Raw genomic sequence first — 25,296 nt, 5'->3', positions numbered from 1 at the left:
CGGAGATGCCCCACAGGGGAGGACCCCACCTTTGTGCTAGGATGGTCGCAGTGACCTTCAACACAGCCACCTCTGTCTCTGGAGCCCCGGCTGGTGAAACCAGTCTTAACTCTTGCGTGGCTGGCTCCCCTGCAAGTTCTTCTTCTCCGATCTGTAGCATCCTTTCTTTTCCACTTCCTGCAGGCACTGCTTCTGGTCAGATGTCACAGCTGCTGGAGGTGAGTGGTGAGACAGAGGCCGCCACAGCCAGAGACTTGGGGGTGCTGATAGAAACCAACCGGGAAAACAGAGGATTCAAGAGGGCCTGATTTTTTTTTTTAAGCAATAGCCTCTGTAACTGAAGCCAGAGAGGGAGAAAATTGGTGATCTTGGGTGGGTCTAACGTGACTCAAGACCCTCCTTGATGCATTGGTGTCTCTGCAAGGAAATCTATTATTTTCCATACAGTGTCTTAAGCATCTCCCGGGCTACATTTCTGGCTGTGTTAAGAATAAAGCCACCAAGAACAGCTGTGAACATGATACACTTTCAGCAGCAGCAATGGGCTTTGGCAGGGAAGGAGGAGCAAAAAACCCAAGTAGGACATTTCAGTTGACAGTAATGGCATTTTCCCTTCCTTGTCCAAACGATAAAAGATTCATGCTCCTAATTGCAACACTAGAGCTGCCCTCATCACTTTATTCTGGGAGAGGAGGTTAGAGAAAACAGGCCTAGAGAGAGGGAGAGAAAGAGAGAGAGAGAGAGAGATGGATAGTAATTTCGTCACTAGCTAACAGAGACTGATTAGTGCAGAAGATTTCTTTCCATAGCAATACTTTTTAATCAGGGCTGCCGTGTCTGGGCAAACAGCTTTTGCGGATTAGCTAGACTCCAGCCTGCCAGCATCCGTTGCAAGTTTAAACGATGAAATACACAACTACAGAGAAAGCAAACCAAAAGGAGTAATAAAGTTGCACATTTCAATATTCAGCCACCATTAAGGGATTTAAATATTTGCTTGCTATTAAAGGCTTGCATTAGGCTCTTCCAACACCAGCTCTGGAAGACTGAAATATCAATTACGGATCAATTTTCCCCCTAAGTAAACACTAATGCAGGATAAACAGTATTAAAAGATGCAATCGTAACATTGCTGACTTCAGGATGGACTTCCTGCTGTTAACAGCAAGTTTAAGCCTGGTGATTAATTAACCTGAGAAGATAGCACTTAAGGAAGATTTAAGGCGATCATGTCTGAAATATGATTGTGAGCAGTGCGCCTTTGGAGGGCAGCTGGGGAAGTCCTGCGTTGATCTGACCCTCAGTGGAAGTTTTCACTTTCTCAGGAATCACCACCCACAGCTTAACACCTCCAAGGATTAGGAGAGAGTAAAATGGGACTCGAGGGTGGGTGTGCGTGTGTGTGAAGAGAAAAAGCAGTTGACTTTAAGTCTGGTTCCTTGTTGGAATTAATTCCATACTTAAATATGCAAGGTCTGAATTGCATTTCCTACACTGACCACCAGGGGCAGTAGACAGTTTTATGTTCCCTTGGAAATGAGCAATTAAAAACACACAAAACAAAACAAATCACCTGTGTACAGAAGAGCCTAGAAGCTGAGGATTGGAAGACTTGCTTTCAAGTCTCCGTTTTGGGGTGCTCACATTATCCTTGTGCTTAACACCCTTTTGCTGGTATGTGTAACGGTGTGGGGTGGGGGTGACACGGGGGCATTGAATACTGTGGCTCTTATTAGAGAACAATTTCACAATTTTGAGATGAACACAAATAAGGCATGGAATTTGGTTTGAATGTTTCTAACATGCCATACATCATTCTGAAGGCCTCTCACAATAGATGCGGGCAATGGTGAGGCTTTGCTTTGCCGTTACCAAAACTGTCATCCCTCACAGGCAAGAACAGATACACTGTCCTGGCAGGTCCTTGAGTGTGATGGGACTGACAGCACTAAAGTCAGGGCTGGCTGGCTCATTTCTTTAAGGCCAACTTGGAAGCTACCTGTATTGAGGTTGGACTTATAAATGTCAAGGTTGAAACACAGAATTGGGGAACTGTTCAGACTATAAAGTGAGATTCGGGCAACCAGATGCTCAGTTAGTCTCCCTGTAATGATCAACTACTTGCAAAGTGCCTGCTGCGTGCCCACCACTGACTTCAATATATTGGTCCCCAAAGTCTTTTGAATGACAGCCAAGAGTCCCCCTTTCCTTCTGTACAGTGCATTAGGACATCCAAGTGCTTCATTTTGGAAATATTTCCAAACTATACTCATGCGGCTATGGATGGAACTTTCACTCTGAAAGAATCTGGCTGCCAGTTCTTCACAACAAAGGGCCGAGGACTTGGCATCCTGGCAAAAAGGGTCTTAGGCATCATTTTATAATGAAACAAAATGCCTTCCCTTAAGCAGGCTCCTTCCACCTGCAGCACGGTGACTGCACCGTTGCTTTAAGGCTCCAGATGACAGAATCAAAGGGACATTTCTCCATGGAGTGCGTCCACAGCAGTACAAGAATTACATTTCCAGTAGACAGAGGACAGTGAAAGATTGCACCAATTAACACCCGCATAGCACCTCGGGGTTCCAGCTGATGCATTTGGAGAATGCGAGCAGGCCAGAACATTTGTGGAAACTCTCTGGAGGAAACGAGGACCATTTGGCCCCCATCCTGGATGAAGGGCTGGGCAACTTATCAAACTCCTGCTTCTGGTGCCTTCGTATCGTATTTGCATACCCCATGGGACTCAGCGGCAAATGTGCAGAGTCGCCACCTCACGTCTGCCTCAGTTAGGTGACCCTCTTGGGTCCCTCCTTTGCCGGTTGCAACTGAAACTGGAGCCTCATGCTACAGAGAAGGGGAGAAGGTGGGGGACACTGACATACTGCCTCTCAGGAGGCCTGGAATGACTGTACTAATGAGTGGTGAGGAGAAAGGGCTCCTTAAACATTGTAACGCAGGCTTCACAAGGGCACGAAGTGTCCACATGCACAGGAGCCCGGAGAGCTCTCTCCACGAGAGGGGTCACCTCTTCTTGGGTGAACTTCCATCTCTTTCATCACCATTTGCCTCTGTCCTGTGTGATGACTAACACATCAGGAGTGCTTCCTGGGCCTGGCACCTTATTTGCTAATCTCATTTCTCTCTCCTAAGATGGGGATCCTTACCTTACGGAGCAGGAGACCAAGGCCAGTTGGTTGGGGAACTTGCCTGAGGTTTCACAGCTAACAAGGTGGTAGAGCGAGATTCGAACCCCGGCAGTCTCTTAGCATGTGCTCTTGGCCTCTAGGCTCTGCCACACATAGTGATCTTTTTACAGAGTTGTGATGAACCAGTACGCCCTGTCCTGGGGCAGAGGCTGGAGGGGACCCTCAAATTTTGACTGCCGTCTGGACTTCGAGAACCACCACACGACTGCTCCCACCCTCCACACAGCACCTGATTTTGCTTTATTCTTCCCGTCCAGGTCCGCCCTTTGTACCTCCAGCTCGCACTTGCTCTCCTCTAAACCATCCTTTAGGGTCCAGTGGGCATCAGCTCCTCCAGGAAGCTGTCTTGACTCCCCAGCCTTCACAGATTTCCCTCCAGGAAATCCCCTTGGCAATCTCTGGGCTCCTTGGCTGCAGCTGAGAATCATTTCCTGTTTTTACGTGAGTGTAACTGATGCCCTGGTTAGTCTCCGGAGACGACCTGACGCATCCCCGTGTTTCTCCCAACGTGAACATTCGGCTGGTGCTCAGTAACTGTGGGTCTGATTAGCTGATCTTTACAGAGACGGGCAAGAGACCAGGCCAGGACGGAAGAGGCGGAAATGAGGTCCACAGCCTTTGGCTTTTCTCCAGCTTACCTTTTCCTCCACTGCTGCGCTTTCCCCATGACCTGCCCGAGAGAGAGAAGGGGAACTCAGCCACAGCTGGGTGAACGGTGGAAAAGGGCCGTTTGGGGCAGCTCCCGGATGATCTGCGCATGTGAAAGGTCAGTCACCAGCAAGAGGGGTTATTGCTCCCTCAGCCTGCAAGGCAAGGCGGACGACAACAGGCCGGATCCTGGCAGACACCCAGGCCCGGAAGCCCCAGCAGCCTGAAGGGTAAGTGAGAACAATCTTCCGCAGGCGGCCGGGCTGGTCCTTCGCAGATCACGCTGTCTTTTTGTTAAAGGAGAGAGAACTTGAAAGGAAGAAGGAAGGATGAATTGTTAAGACACGAAATCCCAAAGGAAGAGACAGGTGGAGCAGCCAACACGGGGGAGCGGGTGGGGGAGGCGGGTGGAAGTAGGGGAGGGAGGGCAGGAGACCGATGCATCGGAGGGGCCAGTCCCAGCTGGCCCGCCACTGCCGCCCGCGCACCTGCACAGATCGCTGAGTCCACGATGCTGACGCACCTGGCCCGCCTGTCTGCTGAGAGGGGAGGAGAGAGCAAGGACAGGGGGGATGAGCGGAGGAGGAGAGAAGGCGGTTCCAAGCAGCCCAGCCAGCAGCACCTCCTAGCACCTACTGCCCGCGTGCCCGGCCCCGCGCGAGGTCCTAAGGAGAAAGCCGGCCCGGGTACCCATCTTCTCCCAGGCCGGGGCGTCCGTAAGAAGTCCAGAATGAGATTAAAGGATCACTTGGTAACATTAATTTTTTTTTATTAAGAAGACAGATATTTTATAGTACTTCTTTTTTTTTCTTTTTTTTTTTGTAAAAATGGTATACATGAACCGTTCAATACAAAATGGGAATGGGAACACATGGATATGGAGTCTCTTACACCGTAACATCGTTCATGTACACCTTAAAAACAGAACTGGCCTAAAGGGAAAAGTCAGACGTCGGTGTGACTAAAGAACAAGCTTATTTGGCATCAATTATACATCCTTCATCATTTTATATTCCTTTAAAAAACACAAAAGAAAACAAGTTTGTTCTTTCTTCACTCTAAAAAAAGTGTTCAACCTGTACAAAGTAATACTCAACAATACATTTCAAACAGTGCACTGTATACTTAAGAAAAAATACATAAACCAATATACAACTAAAATCCATAATTTCCTGTTTTTGCTTTGTTTTTATTATTATTATTATTATTATTATTATTATTTTTTCCAATGTGTGGGGCCTACACTTTGCAATCTACCTGAGACGGAAAACACCAGTCAAAACACATGAACCTGAGACATGTCGACATTGTAAGCCATAGAGTCACGCCAGAAGCACTGCACTACTGTACACTTTTCAAACGGAAAGATGGGAGGTCCCCGAATGAGATGCCAATTCTGTGAGTCATGGTAGGTTTTTTTCCTTTTTTTTTTTTTGTTTTTTGTTTTTTGTTTTTTGTTTTTTTTTTTCCTAAAAAGAACTGAAAAAAACCCTTTCAACAACATGCTAAATGGTTCTCACCCTTTGATATGATTATACTATGGTCAGAATGGGCGCTAAGGGCTCGGAATAGAGCTGCATGTTATAAAATACATTGAAAAAGGGATGTTCGTTGTGGCTTTTTGTCTTGGTTAAGTGCCTGGGGATGGGAGAGGGGAAAACAAAATGCTGCTCGATATGGATTTTCTTTTATATACCAGTCCGTTCCCAAAAGGCCCCCGTATTGCAATGGTTCTATCAAAGGTTAAAATAAAGACAAGAAAAATAAACACGCTTTCAAATAACAAAGAGTTGACACTTTTTTTCCTCTTTAAATAAATCAGCGTCAGTTTTTTCCACATAATGTAACAAGAGTAAAAATGCACCTTGCAAACTCCAAAATTACTCACTGAAAATGTTATATAATATATATTTATATATATATATATAGATCTATCTTTTCTTTTGATGCCGTCTTTCCGTAGCGACTGGGTTCTGGAGTCTGAAGCCTTACCAAAACATATGGTAAGGGTTTCATTTTTGTCCTTCAGGACTACTAAATTTCCTAGACGTTTCAGTGAAAATCCCCACAGTTCTTTAAAAAAAAAAAAACCAACAACCTGTAAATGCTAACTTGACTCCTCTTTTTCCCAAGGCTCCCCATCTAAGACAGGTTCAAGGAGACTTATTTTAGTAGCGGTGCACTATGGCTGTCATCATGCGAGGGCCAGGAATTTTTTGGCAGGTGGGTCTTAAGGCTGAGGAAAGAGGCCAAGGCTAGTGTATGAAAGGTAAAAAGATAAAAACACTCACATTTGAGTTTTGATTAAGTAACTGAAAAAAATCCCTACATGCTGTTTTTCCACCTCGGCTCTGACCTTTCGAGAACTGAGCTCGACAGCAGACCAGTGTGAGAACAATACGGGCCCTTCTTTTGTACCTCCTGCCTTTGTCCGGCCAAATCGGAAGGAATGAAAGTTTCACACGGATTTGAGTTGGAAATCCCAGCATGACAAATACCTGTAATATACAGTACATGCAGGCCACATCCTACTGCCTTGCTAACCAAGCACAAAGGAAAAAAGAAAAAAAAAACCAAAAACAAAAAAAACCCAAAAAACCCCTGTCCCATCCAGTCATTCGCACACCACACGGACTTGCTTTTTCCTACAAATTAGTGAGAAGTAAGGCCGATTGGGAAAGGTGGATGGAATTGTTTGGAACAGAAATAACCAGAGCAGACCGATCTTCCCCCCTCCCTACTTCCCCTCCTGGGGCAACTCAAATTTGTCCACTTATATAAAAGGGAAAGACCTCACCTGTCAGGTCTGTTTAGGGCACTGAAAAAGGAGGAGCCCTTTCTGCCCCAAACCTTTCTGGACAGCGTGGGGTATCTCTACTGAGCCGTCTACAGACACAGAATTAAAGACAGATTCAATCTCATTGTGACACACCTCACTTGCAGATAACCCTGTAATGTAGTTCCACAGCGAACAGAACAGTTTCGAATCACAGTCTAAGTTTCTAGTCTTCGCTGCTCTAAGTATTTGAAAAACGGGCAGCAGCAAAGAGTTCTCATTGTTTGTTCACCCAAATCTTTACGACAACAGAGAAGAATGCATTATGGATACACTAAGTTCTGAACTATGAAATCTAACCTGTGCTGGTTCTCCTTTTATGAAACTGAATTTTGAACAGAAAGCAGTTACTTCAAAAAAAAAAAATCAACAAAACGAAAGGAACAACAGTAACAAAATCAGGGGAGGGGAAAGGATCTAAGGAATCCCAGCAGGCAAATTCCAAAATGGGAGATTTTGGACCAAATCCAAAATTTTTGGGGGGAAAAAATAAATCTGCACAAAGGAAGGAAGGAAAAAAAAAAAAAAAGGGAACTCAACCAACCAACAAAATAACAAGGCACAGAATTTTCTGCAGTCTATCCAAACTAAATCCAAGCATCCAAGTTTGACTTGGTAGGAAGAAATAAAACTTAAAAAAAAAAACCAACCAACCAACCAAACAAAAAAAGAGGTGTCAAACAGCAGAATGTACTTTTCAAAGAACATTTCTTTTCTTTTTTTTTTTTTACACAGCAAATCCCAAGCCTTCTCAGTCTCGCACCTTTCCACCCATTCATAAAAGATCACACGAATTTCTCGCAAGTTCCAATATCACTGTCTCTTTATCATCTAAATAGGGCCAGTTGGACACCTCATGGAAACAAAAAGGCTGCTTAGATGAAGTACTCTTTCTTTTCTTCCGAGTTGTTCTGTCCTCCTTCTGCATTGATTATAGCTGTGTCTGCGTCTGCTGCGTCATCGGCTCCTTTGGCTTCATGAGTGAAGTATGTACCTGAAAGATGAAGGGGTAAAGCACCGTGACTGTCTGATGGCCTCTGTGCAAAGTGGTACAGAGATGGCAACGTGCTTTATGGCCATCATCAGCCGAAGTGGTGTGCAGGCAGCAGAGGGGAAAAAACAATTGGAAGAAGAGAGCGAGGTGGGTGAGACACATGGGGATCCGGGGGTTCCAAAGGCACCACTCCAACTGAACCGCTGCGATATAATTCAGCAAATGAGACATTAGAGCAGTGATTATGACCAGAGGATGTCAGCAGCAGAAGACGTGAGTGGGAGCTAAAAATGCAGAAAGCTGGAGAGCTGCTGACTAGCGTGTTAGCGGTAACCGCCCAGGACCAATGGCCACATATGTGCACATACATGGTTACAGACCAAAGCAAGGAAGAGCAATTAGCCAAGACATGAATTAGGGCCCTGCTGCCGTTCTGGGGTCATCTCAGATCATTTAGTGGAATCCTCGTCTCCTGGCTTCAGGAAGCAACTGTTGCCGATCTGTGAGGGAGGATGTGCTTGAACTTGCCCAGGTAGGTTTGATTTTCCTTCTGCCTTCCACCTCGGGCTGGGGGTTCCAGATCGAGAAATAATTGGATCTTATAACAGCTGTAACTGAGGCGTGGGATCTGCCTTCAGGAACAAGTGATTCTCGCTCCTAAGGGAACTCGAGCCCGGACCCAGATTCATGGATTTGCTAATTGGCACAGCCACATTATAATGACAGTAGACAGAACGTTACAGAGTTGGTGACACTCTTATCAGCAAGTCCCAACGGGTCACATGGAGAAAGATAAGGATTGCGCCTCGGTATGAAATATAGGTGGAGCGTACATTGCCCGTCATAATCCAATAACCCTCTTCCTCTTATGTACTGTGTTCTCAAAGATGCTTAAGTTAAAAAAAGGCCGGTGGATTTGCTGCGTTTTTCAAGTTTTCAAAGTGACAAATCTGAGAAGGCAGGCAGTCAAATGTCCCCCTGGCCACGTCCCTCTTCCCCTGGTTTCCCACAGCTGCTGTGCGGACGCCGGCCCTGCTCTCTGGCCTGACCTTCCTGGCTCCATCAAGAGGCTGGGAGATCTCGGCCAGACAGGCTGCCTCCTGGGCGGGGCAGAGGGGACCCACAGGCTGAGGGCCCCAAACCCATTGACACTCGAGACGGGCATTTTGGCTTCTCAAGGCGACGGTCAAATCCCTTGGGCCTCCACTGCTGTGCTCACAGGACCCTCCCCAAACCCAAGCTCTACAATCAGGCAGTCTGCCAGCGCCCAGAGTTCACACTACAGCAAAGGCCCGGGAGCTCCCTGCACAGCGCTTGGGAAAAATAACCGAGACAGACAAGGGCCTCCAAAGAAAAGGAAGAATAAATTACCAAGAGGGTAGAAGAGGCTCAGAGCAGCAGGGGGCGGAGAGGAGGAGCGTGGGCAAAGATGATTGCCCATCCAGACTGCACGTTTGGTAAGTGTGATGATTAATGGCAATTTAAATCAATTGCACCGATAATTTTAAAAATACATATTTATGTGGCTTTTAAGGCACATCAAACCAAGGAAGTATTCCAGCCACTGTAACCAGCTTACCCAGAGTTGGGGACCAGGGAGCAGAGCCAGTCCACCTGCTTCCCACAAAGCAGTAGATTACGGGTGTGGCCCCCCCGTTTCTTGTTTGGGGGTTCACGCCACACCTCACACACCAGCCCCTATTTTGTAATTTTCTCTGTCCCCAGTGGTGGATTGTAGGATAGCAAACCTAAAAAGCTTTATATTTAGAGAAAAATCCAAATCAAGGCGTGTTGCTCATCAGCCCTCGGAGTCTTAATCAGCAGCTGCTAAGATTTCTGGGGGGTTTTTTTTGTTGGTTTTTTTTTTTCCCTCTCCCAGTTTCAGGAATCAAATAGGTTATGTGACCACAGAAACCAAACTGCTTATCAAGGACAACCTTGCAAAGTCCCCAGAAGGCAGGGGGTGTGGTGACACCAGGCCTCCTGCCCGCCCAAGTGCCTGGCTTACCTTTATGTCTGGCAAAATAGCGGCCCAGGATAATGAGCAGGCACAGCATGGCGAAGACCACCACGGCCACGACGCCGCCGATCACGGCGTGATCCACCGCCCTGATCGAGCCTTCTTCACCTGCTCGAGAATCTGTTGAAATCAGAAGAGGAATAGGGATGTAGAGCTCATTACCAGACACCAGAAGCCCTGGCGACACTGCCTCCAGGCTCAGAGGCCACCGTCTTTTTTAATGGAGGAGTCAGAGCGGACAATCGGGAGGGATCAAGTCTCACCGAGGGAACAGGCCGCCCTGTCCAGTGCTGAACGTATCTGTTCTCCCCTCAAGGCTATTTCATTCTGAGCGGCATCAGATACTAGCGTAGAGGGGACAAATTTAGGGAGCCCTGAGGGAAGAAACAGAGTCTGTCCAGTCCTGACCTGGCCTTGGCGTTCTCTCTGTCTGAATCCAGCTGCAGATCCTAGCAAGGAGGCCGACCAAAGCATGTAAGGGTGCGCATAATGGCCCCTTCAGGCAGTCACGGGAGCTGTGGAGGGCAGGCTGGAGCATCTTTCTAGAGACGCCCAGTGACCCATTCCCTGCCAGGCACCTGCGTGGGAGAAGCAAGGAGCTCAAAAGCCACAGCTGCCTAGAGATAAAACAAGGACTAGAAGACTGGAGACAAGTGACATGCCCGCTACATTTAGGATGTACGAGGGAGTTAGCCTCCGTCTACAAGCTGAAAACCTATTTCAAAAGAGACAGCAAGGAATAATTGTCCATTGCCACTGACGGCTTTCATTTTATTTATTTAACACTTCACGATGCAATTAATTTTCCTTTATAAGCAGCACTCCCTCAGGATGTCTTCTTTCGACTGAGGAACGACACATTTGGCGGGGGAACAACTCCAGAATGAACCCGGGATGAGCTATGGCCATGCAGAATGGATGTGTGGCAGTGTAAACAATTTTAATTTAGGAATGTGGCTACATCACCCCTTGCTGAAATCCTAATGGCAACCGAGATTTATAATGTGTAAAAAACAATTATTCTCCCGTTGATTAATACATTAACATTTTGGAGTGGAAGCTAAACCATTGTCTTTTTTTTTTCATTGAGTCAAGTGCGACACCTCCATTAAAATGATTTACTAGCTGTACCTTACAATTTAAGCACAGCAGCAACAGAAACGGTAAAAATCTTTTAACTTTACATGATTTGTGAAGTCATATGTGAAGGATTTACCATTTAAATCTTTCAGTACAAGAAGCACAAGGCCTATAAATCTGCCCCCATAGCAGTTGCTGGACGCCTAAGAGAAATGCATTTCACCAGGAAGACAGAGAGTGCAAATTCGAGTCAATTTTTAAGAAAGATTTATCTCTGTCTCTCTCCAAAGAACAGAGCAAATCTCTGAAGCCTCCACCTCTAATAATATTTGAAGTTTATCGATCAAGTGTACGGATCCGTGACAGCTAAAGGTAATGGTGCTCTTTTGAGCCGAAACCTGATACAACGCTTTCAGCAGGAGGGCATGAATTACACTTTCTATCGATATTTCCAATTCTGCTCCGAGATTAAGTACTGAAGGATGTGGGAAATAACTCGTGACTGAGGGGTCCGTGAAAAGTGCTTTAATTAAAAGAGCTTAAATTAAAAAATGAAGTATTTAAAGTGTTTCATTAAGTTACCTTTGAAAGGATGACCAAAAAAAAAAAAATCCCCAATCCAGACCCAAACAGAAGTGCCAAATCAGAGGCAGCAGCGGGTCGCCCAGGACAACCGGGTGATGGGAGTTTAATTGGAGAATGGAGATGGGTTGGAGGCAGAGTGCACTGCAGCCAATTAGCCCGCTCCGTGATGCGCCGGCCCCTCCAGCCACACGTCTAATAAGCTCGACTTGAAACGAGGCAGAGAGGAATCTCCCTCCGCAGCCCCAAGAGCCGCCTGCCACACATGTGGCAGCCTCCGTGTCCTGAAAGTCGTTTCAACCAGGCAGGACTCAGCTACAGAAAGTTTTCAGAGCCAACAGGACGTGGACTTGTTAACGGGGTGCACTCCCGTGGGGGTGCCCCTGGACCTGCTGGGGGACGGTGCTTGACACCCAGGAGACTCTCATCCTGACTGCACGAATTCAGAATTGCTGGTGGCGGGGACCAAAGTGATGGAAAAGCCAGAAAGCTGTGCCTTCCCGAGGGAGCTGTCAAAATAGGGGCTCTTGCAGGAATGAGGATTAACTGATCTCTGATGGCCGCGGGCTTCAGACCCAGTGAGAGATAAGGGTCTTGCAACTAACTCCCTAGGTCTTAGAACTGGGTGAGAAAAACAAAGTGATGCCAGCTACTGAGGAGCGGGGAAGGTTAGGTACAAAAAGCGAGAGGTGGAGAGAGGCCCCAACCCGGGAAGACCGAGCAGACAGAAACTGTCCCACTACACTTAACCCACTCGGGAACACACCCTCGTGTCCACTGTTACAGGACTGCCTCCTCCATGCCTAGGCACAAGAACATTCTAGAAGCCTAGGGGGAGAGTGAGGGGGAGAGAGAGAGAGAGAGAGACAGGAAAGGAGAGGAGGAGGGAGGAGGGGGAAGCTCTGTGATAAAGAAAAAAACCACCAACCAACCTCACAAGGTCTGTATCTATGGGGTTAATTTCTCCAACCAAAGCTGTTTGTTTGACCTTTGCACCCCATCAACTCTGAGCTGAAGGTGCTCAGTGTGGCTCTTCCCTCCCTGCCCTCCACCCACCTTAAATACCTGGGTTCTCGCTGTCTTCCCCACCGTCAAGGACGTACATGTTTTACAGATACTTTTAAGGGTGATCTGTCCGACTATCTTCTGATACCCACTCTGATCAGAAAGTTTACTACCATCAGTTAATCAACAAGACATCTTCCCTGCCTTCAATGACTGCAGACGGACATATGGGAAGTGATGTTGAATTTACCAGGAACACTGTGGGTTGCAGCTCCTCCCCGCCCCAGGCTTCACAACTGATAGTTGTGGCCACCTCTGGCTCGGTCTCATCTCATTCTTTTTTTTTGTGTCCTCATGTGGGGTGGAAGGGGAGGGTTTTCTTGATTTATAATACTTTAATTAAACTGTCATTAATTTATAATGCTGTGTTAGTTTCTGGCATATAGCATAGGGATTCAGATATAAATATATATACATATTCTTTTTCATTATATGTTATTACAAGATATTAAATAGTTCCCAGTTTGTATCTGCTAATCCCAAACTCCTAATTTATCCCTCCCTGCTTTTTCCCCTTTGGTCACCATAAGTGTGTTTTCTATGTTTATGAGTCTCTGTTTTGTAAATAAGTTCATCTGTGTAATTTTTTAAGTTTCCACATATTATATTTGTCTTTCTCTGTCTGACTTACTTCACTCAGTATGATAATCTCTAAGACCATTCATGTTGCTGCAAATGGCATGATTTCATCCTTTTTTATGGCTGAGTAATATTCCATTTTATATATACATATATATGTATATGTGTGTGTGTGTATACCATATATATATATACACAAACATATACACACACACACACATATATATACCACGTCTTCTTATCCAATCACCTGTCGATGACATTTAGGCTGCTTGCTTCCATGTCTTGGCTACTGTAAATAGTGCTGCTATGAACACTGGGGTGCATGTATCTTTTCTATTTAGAATTCCCTCCAGATGTATGCCCAGGAGTGGGACTGCTGGAGCATATGACTCCATTTTTAGTTTTTAAAGGAATCTCCATACTGTTTTCTATAGTGGCTGCACCAATTTACATTTGTGTGGGGAATTTTTAGTGCCACTGATTGACCCGAGATGGTGGAGGGCACAGGCGAAGGCTGGTTACCTACCCTTAGTTCTGAACCGCCTGCACCTGTGGGCTGGTGCCTGGCTTACAGCATGAAGCAGTGACGCAAGATGCTAAACAAAGAGGCACCCGATTAATGGAGTAGGATGAACACCGGAACCTGAAGGTGACACCCACCACCAACAGGGGCATGGCTCCAACAAAGTCCATTGGCCACATGGCTTTTCCTATTCTGCTGGTAAAGCAAAAGCTCTGGCCAGTTCCTTGAGAAATTACCTCTAAGTCAAAATCTTGGGAAAGTCTACGACTTTCACTGTCACCCAAAGGTCCTCTTCCTCTGGGATGCAGACTCTAACCCAGGTCTTAGAAACTTTCCTGGGGACCTCCTTTCCAGATTCCGGGCAGCTTTTCTGAATCAGGTAGAGAAGGAGACCAAAGAGCCAGACTCTAGGGCTGCCCTCAGCTTCTACATTGGAAAATGAATGTGGGCATTAAGGCACTTGCAACGGGCCTGATCCTCAGCCACATGGACAGCTCTCCGGTTCAGAGCAGTGTTTTGTGTTCTCTAAGAGACGAGATTGTCCCCCTCACTTAGTAACAGGTGTAACAGCATTTATACCTGTGGGATGAAGTTTTTCCCCATCACCACAAAGGGGAGAGCCATGTTTTCCACCTGGGGGTACACTTATGGCATAAAAGTTAGTCCAGCCTTGAAGAACCAAGGATGTCGGGGTGACAGTGCAGAAGGCCATCTGGGTCACTTCACACGTGACTTCAAGTAACTCAGGCCTCGTCCTTCTGTGAGCCTGATTTCCAGGTGCCCTTTGTAGATGCTGGGAGCATTTGTGACAACTCAGAGTTGTGGCCCAGTCCTTCCTGTCCCCCACTGGCCTATGCTGTGCCATGGCTGTGGCGCTAAGTGTGACATAAGACTCTCTAAGGACAGATCAAACATGAACTACTTAGTATTCACGAGTGAGCTCTTCTTTTGGCCAAAAGCTGGAACAACGTGGCTCCAGGTGAGAGTTTATGAGCTGCCTGGAGAATGCTAAGTTGGCGACCACTGCTTGGGTCAGAGCTTCAACCAGCCGGGGTTCCCATCAGCATCTTAGAAACTGTGAGGACCAAAAATGTCAAAGGCTTTCCCGAGAGAGATGGCCCGAACTGCTCAGTTTTCCTTACGTCGGGCCAGGTGGCCCGGCTTGGCCCAGTCCTGTGGGCAACACAAAGGGGGCAGTTCTAAAGGCACTTGGTCCCTAGTGTGGGACAAGGAAAGTGATTGCTAGTGGAACTTGAGCCTCCTTCCCCTCCCTCCAGGGGACTTCTCTTTCTCTACTGGCTTTCCCTCCTCAAATAACTTGCCAGCATCTCCTAACGCAGCGCTCTGGCAGTCACGCTGCCTGTGTTACAACAGGGCTCTGGAACAGATCCTGGTTTCTATGGCTACCTTACCACCTGGCATGGGAGGCGTGACATAAAGCGCAGTGCGAATGCTTTAACCATGGATCTGTGAAAAGCCTAGACGGCTCTGCTGCCAGAGGCAGAGATCCACAGATAGCCAGGGAAAGGCCAGGACGTTCGTCTCGGCAGACAGGGATGCTGGCAGAGGGGTCGCTAAGCAGACAGCTCACTGCAGCTGCAGCTGGCCCACCTTCAGCCCAGGTCGCACAGACTGAGGACACTAAGATGTCCACTGTCGGGGAGCAGAGGGGTGGTATGGTAACATACAGTTACGGCACAGGCGGAGGGCAGGACGGCCACCCCATCTTGGCTTTCCTTCATATTTCAACCTAGGCTACAAGGAACAATTAAAAATCTGGGCTGAGCTAGATCCTCCCTTGAAATGCACATACTTATTTTTTCCAAAGATGATAAGCTACCAGAGGTCTCATCTTAAAAATTAATACTTTGGGGCTCAAGTTCATTTTGGACGAAGTTAAGCAAGTAGAACCAAGCTTTCTCAGATAAGTGCAGAGAAGCAGCATCCGGGCTTGCAATGGGTTGGACCACAGCAACCACAACCCCTAGGTCAGTGGTGGCATTTAGTAGATGAGCAATAAAAGGTGGATGAGTGAAAAAAAAATTAATACCTTTGGGGGAGAATGCATGCTTACTTAGCATGAACAAAGTCCTGGGTTCAATCTCCAGTACCTCCATTAAAATAAACAAACAAATAAATAAATGTAATTACCTCCCCCCTAAAATTAAAAAAACAACCCCAGAAATTTAATACTTCAGACAGGGGGTGGTTCTAAGGAGTGTGGTCTTCCTCCCTCTATTTAAAGGACACTTGGTAAGTTCAACCTCCTGCCATTTCTCTGACTATGGTTGGCTGGAGAAAAGTGAGAGCTGCGGACTTTCCGCGACAGTTCCATCACTCGCTTCAGTTCCAGTCTTTCTCCTAGGCCGAGGTCGGGCTGGACAAGTCAGTTTCCTAGAAACTCCGAGAAGCAGTGTTCAAAGCAGGAACGCTGCCCCCTGCTCCCTAGGGCTGCTGTGTTAGTCCCACTCACAGGACGCTTAATGACTCCGATGCCATTTGCTACGTCTTGCTAGAAAGAAAGAAAAAGCCTGAAGGCGGCTTTTTCCACATGGGAGACAAAACCAGAATCTGACCTCAAAGACAAAACAAAACCAACCTCCAAGCCTGGAACCATCTGAAAAATGCAGCTTCTCATTCACATTACCTATTGGAGCTCCCGTCCTGGCCACAAAAATAAGTGTGCATTTTAAAAAGCACAACTTTATTACTGGAGGGGAACAAACTGAATGGCATGCGCTGACAAAATGCCACATTATTTGCTAATCCTAATATGTTATTCTTCTTTAAGATTTGCTTTTCTCAGTACCAATTCAATTATAGATGCTACAAATCCTTCTGACATTTAATTCCCTCTTGTCAGAGAGTAGTAAATGTATACAGTACATGCACAGCTTTCCCATTAAGATGTTAATATATATCGGAGCACGCTGGCCGCCAAGCAGCACAACCTTTCTTTTCTGTCTTCTTGGAAAGTGGAAGGGAAGGAACAAATGTAAGGCAAGAAAATCGTGGTGATTCTCCTGCAGCCTCCAGAGCATCTGGTACTGCCCCTCGGCTGCATTTCACGCTAGCAATGTCACTGCAGCGACACTAAGGTTTCAAAGGGACTAACTAGGTGAAGCTAGTTAAAGGAAAAATGCAGTCATCATCGATTGGCCTCATCATCCTGCCACCCAGAGCTCCGCACTCCGTCACCCCTCGGTGATTGGGACCCAGGGCTTTCATGCAGTTACTGCCTACAGCATCCTCCAGAAACAAGCCCCAACGGGAGATGCAGGAAGGGACAGGGTCTCACCTCCCGCACCGCCCACGGGAAAGCGTGCTGCACTCGCCCACCGATCTGGGCTTCGCTGCTTTTCTATGTGACTTCGGGCAGGTCAACCAGCCACTCTGAGCCACTGGGCACAATACATACAATTCACAGGACTGTTTTCAGAGGCCAGTGTGTTGCTGAATATGAAAGAGCCTCTCTGGGCCGGGGTCTGGCGTATCACGGACACTCAGTAAGTGTTCGCCAAATTGAAAGTCGCGGGAGCAAACCCCAAGCAGGGCTTTATTCCAGGTCTAGTCTTTGATTCAAGGCAAATACTTGTCAGCTTTTCGGGGTGAGGGTTTTACGACACACTCAGCATGGTTCTCAGATGGGAAGATGCCCCGGAAACAAACACTAGCTGAGTTGAAGTCACCAAGCCCCTTCTGTTCACTTATGCAGAAAGGCAGACAGTGTGACTGTCCTGGGTGGAGGTCGAGGTGGTGGGCCAGAAGGCTGAAGGCCACTGAGTCTGAGTTATCACTGGGGTGTGCCATTTAAGTCTCAGGATATCCAGCTCTGGTTGTTGGCTAGACACGAGAAGTTTTTTTTTTTTTAATGTTGATTTTTCTCCCTTCTCAAGGAACTTGACTTTGTTAATTTAAACAACAGTGGACATGACTTAATGCAACACACACAATCCTCCCAAGACATTAAGCATCACCAGAGAGACCTAAAGGCACACTCCCGAGTCCTCTCTGTTCATCTCCTAGTGATAAGGACTTAGAGGTGTGACTGCCTTTTCCGTTTTAAGCAACAGGAAGGCACTGAGGACGATACTGCAGTTTTTCTTAAGGGAGCAGACATCTGATAAAAGAGGACAAGGTTGTAAAGTGTTTCCAAATAGACATTTCCCACTGGAATCTCTCTCTGGAGAAAGATGCGTCAGGGGACCTCAGGCATTTGCGGGTGTGAGGATGGATTAATGATCATGGTGAAGTCACCCCAAAGCAGTGTCCAACCTGTAGAACTGGAAGTCACATTTTGTGTTACAGCCTGCCAGCTCTTTAATTTGGAGGGGAAGTTCCTATTTGATGGTCCTCTTCCTCCCCACCAGGGAAACAGTAGCATGTTGGATTATGGAAAGATCAGCAGCACCGTGAAGTTCAAACTCATATGGTGGCAAAGCCATCGACAAGGTGGGGCAGACCCAACACCATGTGTCAGTCTACTGCCTCTGTACTGAATGGAAGTTTAAGTAAATCTACATGTTTTAACCTTCTGCAACCCAACACTTTTCCATGGCATTTAGGACCCTCTCAGTAGGAAACTGGTCTCATAATTTAGGACAGTCCATGGGACAATGACACTGAAAACACCTGAGTGGAGTTTAAGGTCTTCTCTGAATGGAAGAGAGCACAAGTCAAGGCTGGAAGAGCTCTTTCCTGATCGTCAGCACGTGGCTCTGGACCTGACGGGCTTCGGAGAGCCCAGCTCTCCCCTCCTCGTTCCTGGGATGCACAGGCTGAACTGCAAAGTGTCCAAGAAGGAGAAGATTCTCAAGAAGACCCCAGAACAAAAGAAGTGTGGGTTTCACAGCGGCAGGATAACCCCTTTAAACGAAAGTCTTGTTTCCTATAGAGGCGGGAAGACCATGTGCTTAAATTCTGATTCTGTCTTTTGCGTAAATCATTGCACCTCTGGAGCCCGTTTCCTCCTTTGTAAACCGAGACCGACAACCCTGCCTTAGCAATCTCACCGGAGTTTCACAACAATCTTTCCAGGGCCGCCTCCTTCTCCTCTGTTGGTCTTCCTGTCCCAACGGATTGTGAAACTACCCTCCACCTCTTCCCAGCCTTAGTCACTCGCGTTCACTTTACCCAGGCCTATTTTTTCCGCGGCATTTGTCACTGTCCGACACTATCTTGTGTTTTGAGCCTGTCTCCTCGACTTGAATGTAACTAAGCGGGCAGGGGCCTGGCACGTGAAATCCACGGCAGCTCCAGCTCCCGGTTGGTCCTGTTCACCGTTGCATCCATGGTGCCCAGGCCAGAGCCTAGCACGTAGGAGAAACTCGAGCGATGGTCAAGTGCATGCAGATCAAATGAGACAATCTGTGTGCACGAGCTTTCTGAGCTATCAAGGGCCATACAAATCCAAGCTAAATAAGACCTCACTTGAGAGTTAGGGGCCATATTTTGTCTACGTTCCAGCTGGTTTTTGATGTTTTCTTCAGCATCAGCATTATTACTAGCCTACCAAATAAATGCAATAGCCTGTTTGCCGAGTCTGGGCCATACTTTACGTGGGGGCCGGTAAGGAAAGAGTTCCCCCAAATGCTTTGTCTACAAACGATTTCTCATGCACGTCTCAAGCCAAGTTCAGCCAGACTTCAAGGACACTCATAATAACCAGACGGTCAGACATCCCACCCCAGAACTGACCTACGGATCTCATGGCCTTTAAGTGCTTCCATTAACTAAACCCAGACCAGAGTTTTGAGCCCTTGTTTCCTCTGTAATCCACGTAAGGGACAATAGCTGGCTCACCTAGACTATTTCTTAACACCCAGCGTGGATAATCAAAGCCACTCAGAATTAGCTCTCCATCTATAGTTTTCTATGGGTCGTGATGGAGATGTTGATTTTTCCAAATCACTTTCTCATCCTTAGGGCCAGAGTTGAAAACATGTCTTTGGGAAGATGAGAGCCTGGAATTTCTTGCTGGTGTCTTTGCTTCAAAAGCCAAAGCCTGATGGATTGCTCTGACTGTGCCGGAGGGCCATTCTCTGGCACGTTGGATATTTACCACCAACCTCCGCTAAACAGTCCCTGAAGGCCCTTCCATGGCTGCAGGGAGGGAGGCAGTTGGAGACATCTTTTAAAAGTTTGAAAATAAAATAGAAGGATAAATAGGCTTAAAGCTATTCGATTCCACATGGGTGGCAATAACCACCAGCTGTCACCAGGAAACAGCAGATGTAATTGATGAAACAATTCAAAACTCTTGTGGCTCCATCATCAACAAAGTTAACACCCCAAAAAGTAAATGAAAGGGTTCAGAGTAGAACTGGATAAGCTCCCCAGGTCTGCCAATAATTAAATCACTGAACTACACACAAGCATAATTTCTTAATGCAGATTCAAGAGGAGGATCAGCTGGGCAACTTGCTTTGCTGGGGTGAGGCTGGGGCACCGTATGTTGCTTATTAAATTGTCATTAGCTGAGGTGGCAGTGGTGGATGGGGGAGGTGGGGGGCAAGGGGTGTGCAGAAGACAGACCGTCATTATTTCAAAGGATATGCGGAAGCAACATTTATCCATAAGAAGGAAAGAATGAAATTCCTACCCAGATGGAGCAGGGAATGGATGGTAATATTATTCATTACTACAGTTTAGCATTAAATGCGCAACACCTACTCTAATTTATTGATGGACTGTTTAAGACGGGTGTTAACCTGTTTGTCTTGTATTATAATTGAATTCAGTCTCTAGGCTACAGAGATTTGAGAAGTTCATCCTTTCTCAATCAATATGCTCCCCTTCAGTGACCCATTTCAAGACAGCTTCATAAAAAGTAATGTATTTTGTTTTAATAAATTTAAACACTATGACAGCTGCTCAATTTTTATTGGTTGTTTTTTTCCCCCTCTTCGGATGTCTCTTTGCTGCTGAGTGAGGCCAAGCTCACAATCAATAGTAACTGATTAATCAGAATCCCCTTTGAACAAAGGTGCTAATCAGTTTTTGATTAGTTCATCAAACCAGATGCAAAGGCAGCCCAGCCCCAGCCTGAGACCATCCGCTTTCTACTTGACTTACGGCTCCCACGGAATCTGACTGCAGTGTTCCTGGAGGGGGCAGGGAGGGAAAGGGGACAGCGTAATTATTCATTTAACCAAATTATTATGAACACAAACAGTTGCTGGTTTATCGCTCCTGACTCTGGGGCGATTCACAGAACTGCAGGAAGGCTGCATCGGACTTGGTGCAGAGCGAGACCTGGAGCATCCTTAATGGATGCTGTTGGGGGAGGGGTAAACCTGATTTAGTCCTATTTTCCTAAAGAGGAGAAAAATGACTTCCGCATATCTGAGTGATCCTTGTCTGGCTAACGTGACAAGAGGGATCAGGGCTGAGGAGAACTCGGTCCCTTCTTCATCCTTGGGAAGATCCAATTGCCAGGGCCACGGTGTCAGAGAGCTGTTTTATTTATGGTCCGGATCAGAATGGAGGAGATTACTCACATCCCGCCTGACATTCTAAGCAGGGAAAAGGACTTATCTACTCTTATTTCAAAAGAAAATCAGGCTAACGTTTCTGCAATTTCTCTAAATACACCACAGATGAGAGGCAAAAATAAAACATTCCCTTGATGGCCGGCTCTCTTTCTAATCTTCTATTTATTTATCTATCTAAATTCATCAGGATTTGGAATTCATTTATTCATCCAACAAGTATCAATTGAGTGCTTAGGGCACGACAGGCATACAGCAGTGAGCAAAACCAACGTGGCCTCCTGGAGCTTCCGCTCTTCGGGGGGAAAGCCGACCGCTAAGCTCAGACGGGGACACGCTACCTAACAGAAACATAAAAGGCATCCGGGAAGCACAGAGTGGGCAATAAATCTATTGCTTTTGAAAGACAGTGGGTCTGTCTTATTCTCTCATTGGGTCTTCCTGCACCTCAACAACCAGCTATTCCAGGGAGTTGCAGCGAAGTCTCTTTAAAAAGAGGCAACGCGGATCCCTTGTTTCCAAAAGGCTGGAGGAAACATCCACAGTCCTCTGCCTTGGTTCCTCCTGACGAGGAAGGCCCCTTCCTTACTGACTTGTGAGAAGGGACCGATCAAAATGTTTCCGAAGCTGTAGCTGGCTGGCAGTGGAGTCCCATGACATCACGGGAGCTCATATAATTGTTCAGCTCTGACCATTTAAAATCTCTTCTCCCCTCCTTTTTAGGATATGCTTCTTATTCTGGATTAGTAACACCTAAATCCTGGAATCAAGCATGAAGCCTACTTTTGCAAGAGCGCACTGTGCTGTGAAAAAGGTCTGAGGTGGATAATTAGCTTACATCATGGTGTGTGACAAAACAATTGTCCCCCCTTCCTCTTTTCCCTTCCCCACCCCCTTCTTCGAAGATCAACTCTGACATGGCTTTTCTAGTCTATTCCACAGAAGGAGGTGCTCAGTAAGAGGTGGTTTTTTTTTAAATAAAGATCTTGTCTCATAATCCAACATCCTTAAACAGCTTTGAAATGCAATAGATTTCTCGTGAACCATTATATATCTAGAACATAAGAATTACTTTAAGCCACTGAACAGAGTGGCTTTGGTACCATCTCAAGGATGATTTGACCTCTACTAAATTACAGCGTCAGCCCCAATGTTAAATATACGTGCTGCCACCACAGGGAAGAGAGGTGGGTGGGGAGGAAGAAAGGGTTAATAAAAACCGGTTTTTCTTCAGTCTCAAAATCCACAATTGCTAATGGACTGCTCAGCAAACCAAATGGCCATGTTCTGGAAGTGGTCGGAGGGTCCACAGGTTGGACACTGCAGAGCCTTACCTAATGACTAGCCCTTACCTGAGAGGTCCTCACTGTCCAGTTCTTCTGCGGAATTGGGCAACTGAGTAAGGCCTTACAAGTAAAAACAAATCGTTTTTCTTTTCATTCCTCAAGGGACATAAACAAAACACTTAAGAACTGAGGATGAATTTCTTTAAAAAAAAAAAAAAACCATGAGCCAAATCTCTTGCCATCTCTCTCTGTTTTGGATAGCTTGACTGTATTCAGCCATGAGTACATCTCTCCAATCATTTAATTTTGTTATTGGTACACAATCGAGGCAGAAAGATTCCTCAGTCTCCACTTTCAAAGCACATGAAACATGAAGGTGAATGTTTAAACTCACTCGTTCATCACAGCATGCAAAAAGAAACAAAGAAAGCAAGCCTGATTGTTCGCTCTCAATGCTCCGACAGATTTGCTAAATACGAACGTATTTAGATGTTACATACTGATGTATGTAAGTTTTATTTCACATTTTACCGTAAATTGAAATCCTCTGCCAATACTGACAAATCCAGTTCATTATCAATTTATGATGATCTTGGATCACTTGTTTCCAAAATGGTATGGCATCTGCTAACTGCAGATTGCAGGTTATGCCTTCATCAGAAAAATCTGATTTGCAAAATGATTTTTTTTTTCAAAAAGAGAATTTCAAAAATCAGTGGTATTCCTGAAAAAATAAAAAAGCCTCAAAGCTGAAAAAGCAGTTAGGTCAGGGGACAATCAAGCGGAGCTTGAAATGCCTAGATTCAAGTCACTGCCAAGGCTGGCCAGCCGGGATGGCGCTCAGCGAGCGCTGCTTTGATGTAAAGGGTGAAGAGGGAAGTAATTAAACGATGTGGGGGCTCAGCAAAGAGATGGCTTCCACTTCCTCCCGCTGTACTTGCAGGCTGCTCCTTTAAAGAAGTTAAAAACACCGCCAAATGCTAGACAATCCAGGAGGTCTTTACCTGTTCTTTCCTGTTCTGCTCAAAGTCCTGTCCGATGTGAGCAGACCTGCTCCAGGTCCTCTAATTTGCACAGCTGGCTAATACTTCCTTAATGAGATCTGTCACTTCTGAGGATCCTTGCGGATCTATTAAACTGGAAGGAGGGGCATGTCTTGTTTATTTTTTCGTCTTTCCCTTCTCTTACAGCCAAGCACAAAGTATACTCTCAGTAAGTATTTGCTGAATCCATGATTTGAGAGTAATGCTTAGTGAACACCAACAAGAGCATAAAGAGCAACGAAAACAAATGCTCTGGAAACAAGCCATGTCAAACTGATCGTCCCCAAATCAACAGAAAGATTTACATAGAAACAGACAGTAAAAGCTTGGATTTTGTAAATTGTTGTATAAAGAAGCCAAATACATATTGATGGCCAGGTGGTGCTGTGAAAGGAAGGGTCCTACCAACTCTTGAAGAATTTCCATCTTGACTCTTGGGTGCCAGTATCCAAGGGCATGCACCAGTTATGAATGGGAGGACTTGAAGCCCACGGATGCTCCCAAACTATGGATTTAGGCAACGATGGGAAAGCAATGAGTCATGCAATAAATTATAGAGGCAACTGAGTAGGGACGCTCTCCACTCGTTCTGGAATCTGATTGGTCAAAAGTGTTCCTATTGCTAATTGGCTTTATTCATTGTATAAAGACTGATGAATACAATTATTTGAATAATTGTTATAAATGGGCAACATAAAGTACTTCTCTGTAGTTAATTATGAATTTGCAGTTCTCAGAAGGCTAATTCCTCACTTCTACGTGGCCCAATGAACATCAAAGCATTCTACGTACGTGCTTGGCACCCACTGAACCGTATTAAACGAGGATGTTTCAAGTAGGCAACTTTACTGCTGAAGGCTTGTTTCCCTGGGGAGGGCATTAGAAAGCTAATTTTAAAAAATAAAGACAAATATGTTTATGAAATATCATTGATATGCAAAGTTTCCCATTAAAAAGCAACAGACAGTTTATATACACCTCATTAAAGACGAAACTGTCATTTTTAATGGCATAAACTTTAAAATATACCAAATCATCTGGAATCTACTGCTCAGATTATATCTGAAAGTGGGAAGCCACTTAGGTTAGTGGCATCAGATTTGTTTTTGCACGACTATTGTATTTTATGAATTTATAGTGCTCCGCCAGAGTTGGATAGTTTCTGAATAAATATAATTAGGAAGAGTTTACTGAAGCACTGCATGTACAGGTGAGGACAGGCAAAATTTACCTCCTAAAATTGCTTCAGCTTAGGTAGTTTTCTTTCATGATAAAAACTAGGTACTTCTCATTTTTTCAAAGAGAAAGACAAAGATGCATTTTACGAGGCAGAGAATAGTCTTCAAGAGGAAACCACAATTTACCAGTAAGTGGGAAATTACTTCCTGGCTTTTCTCTTGAAATTTTCGTATCATCCGTTAGAGCCCTTTCTTGTCACTTTGATTAAAATGTATTCAACACATTTTCTTTCAACTTTGTTAAACAAGTGAAAGTTTTGCTTCTGGTCCACAAGGGATTTTCTTTTGAGCAATTAATAAAATCCGCAGGGCAAACATGATCATTTAATACACGCCTGAGAGTCATCTCTCGTGCAGATGTGAATTTCGCTTCTTCATGAAATTACACGTTTTGCGTGAGCCCTAAGCCCCTCAGACGGGGCTATAGTTACTGTGACTCTTCCATTCCGACAGAAACTGCTGGCTTCTGAAAAGCAGTATGTACAGTGTGGCAAAATTTTAAACCAGGTGAAGGAAAACCTCAAGAATTAGAAACAGTAAGAAATACTAGAGACATTTAAATAAATTTAAGGTCAAGTAAAATTTAAATGTTCGTGGGTTCAGTTCAGCAGGGTTTCAGGTGTTTTTTTTTCCTAAAAATTTCAAAAAAGAAATCATCAAATAAAACCTCTAGGAAACAAAAACATCCCACTGGTCCTAG

The 25,296-nt window shown here is 45.6% G+C and overlaps 1 protein-coding gene across 5 annotated transcripts in view; it reads right to left on the bottom strand.

The window, feature by feature from the left end:
• Positions 1–308: 308 nt before the first annotated feature.
• Positions 309–25,296, bottom strand: part of CADM1 (cell adhesion molecule 1) — a 320,245-nt gene continuing 295,257 nt past the window's right edge. For 4 of the 5 annotated variants that reach the window (XM_072953757.1, XM_072953754.1, XM_072953755.1 and 1 more), the window contains 2 exons: positions 9,696–9,827; positions 4,610–7,687 (listed from right to left, as the gene is read on the bottom strand). In XM_072953757.1, coding sequence (XP_072809858.1) covers positions 7,569–7,687; positions 9,696–9,827 — 251 coding nt within the window. In that variant the 3' untranslated portion in view covers positions 4,610–7,568. Of the gene's footprint in view, positions 711–4,609; positions 7,688–9,695; positions 9,828–25,296 lie in introns of those variants that run through there. The other variant, XM_072953758.1, reaches the window with a different exon arrangement.

The sequence above is a fragment of the Vicugna pacos genome, chromosome 33, assembly GCF_048564905.1.
Source record: "Vicugna pacos chromosome 33, VicPac4, whole genome shotgun sequence".
NCBI lineage: Eukaryota > Metazoa > Chordata > Mammalia > Artiodactyla > Camelidae > Vicugna > Vicugna pacos.
Note: the sequence above shows the minus strand (reverse complement) of the source record. Positions and strands in the feature narration are given on the sequence as shown.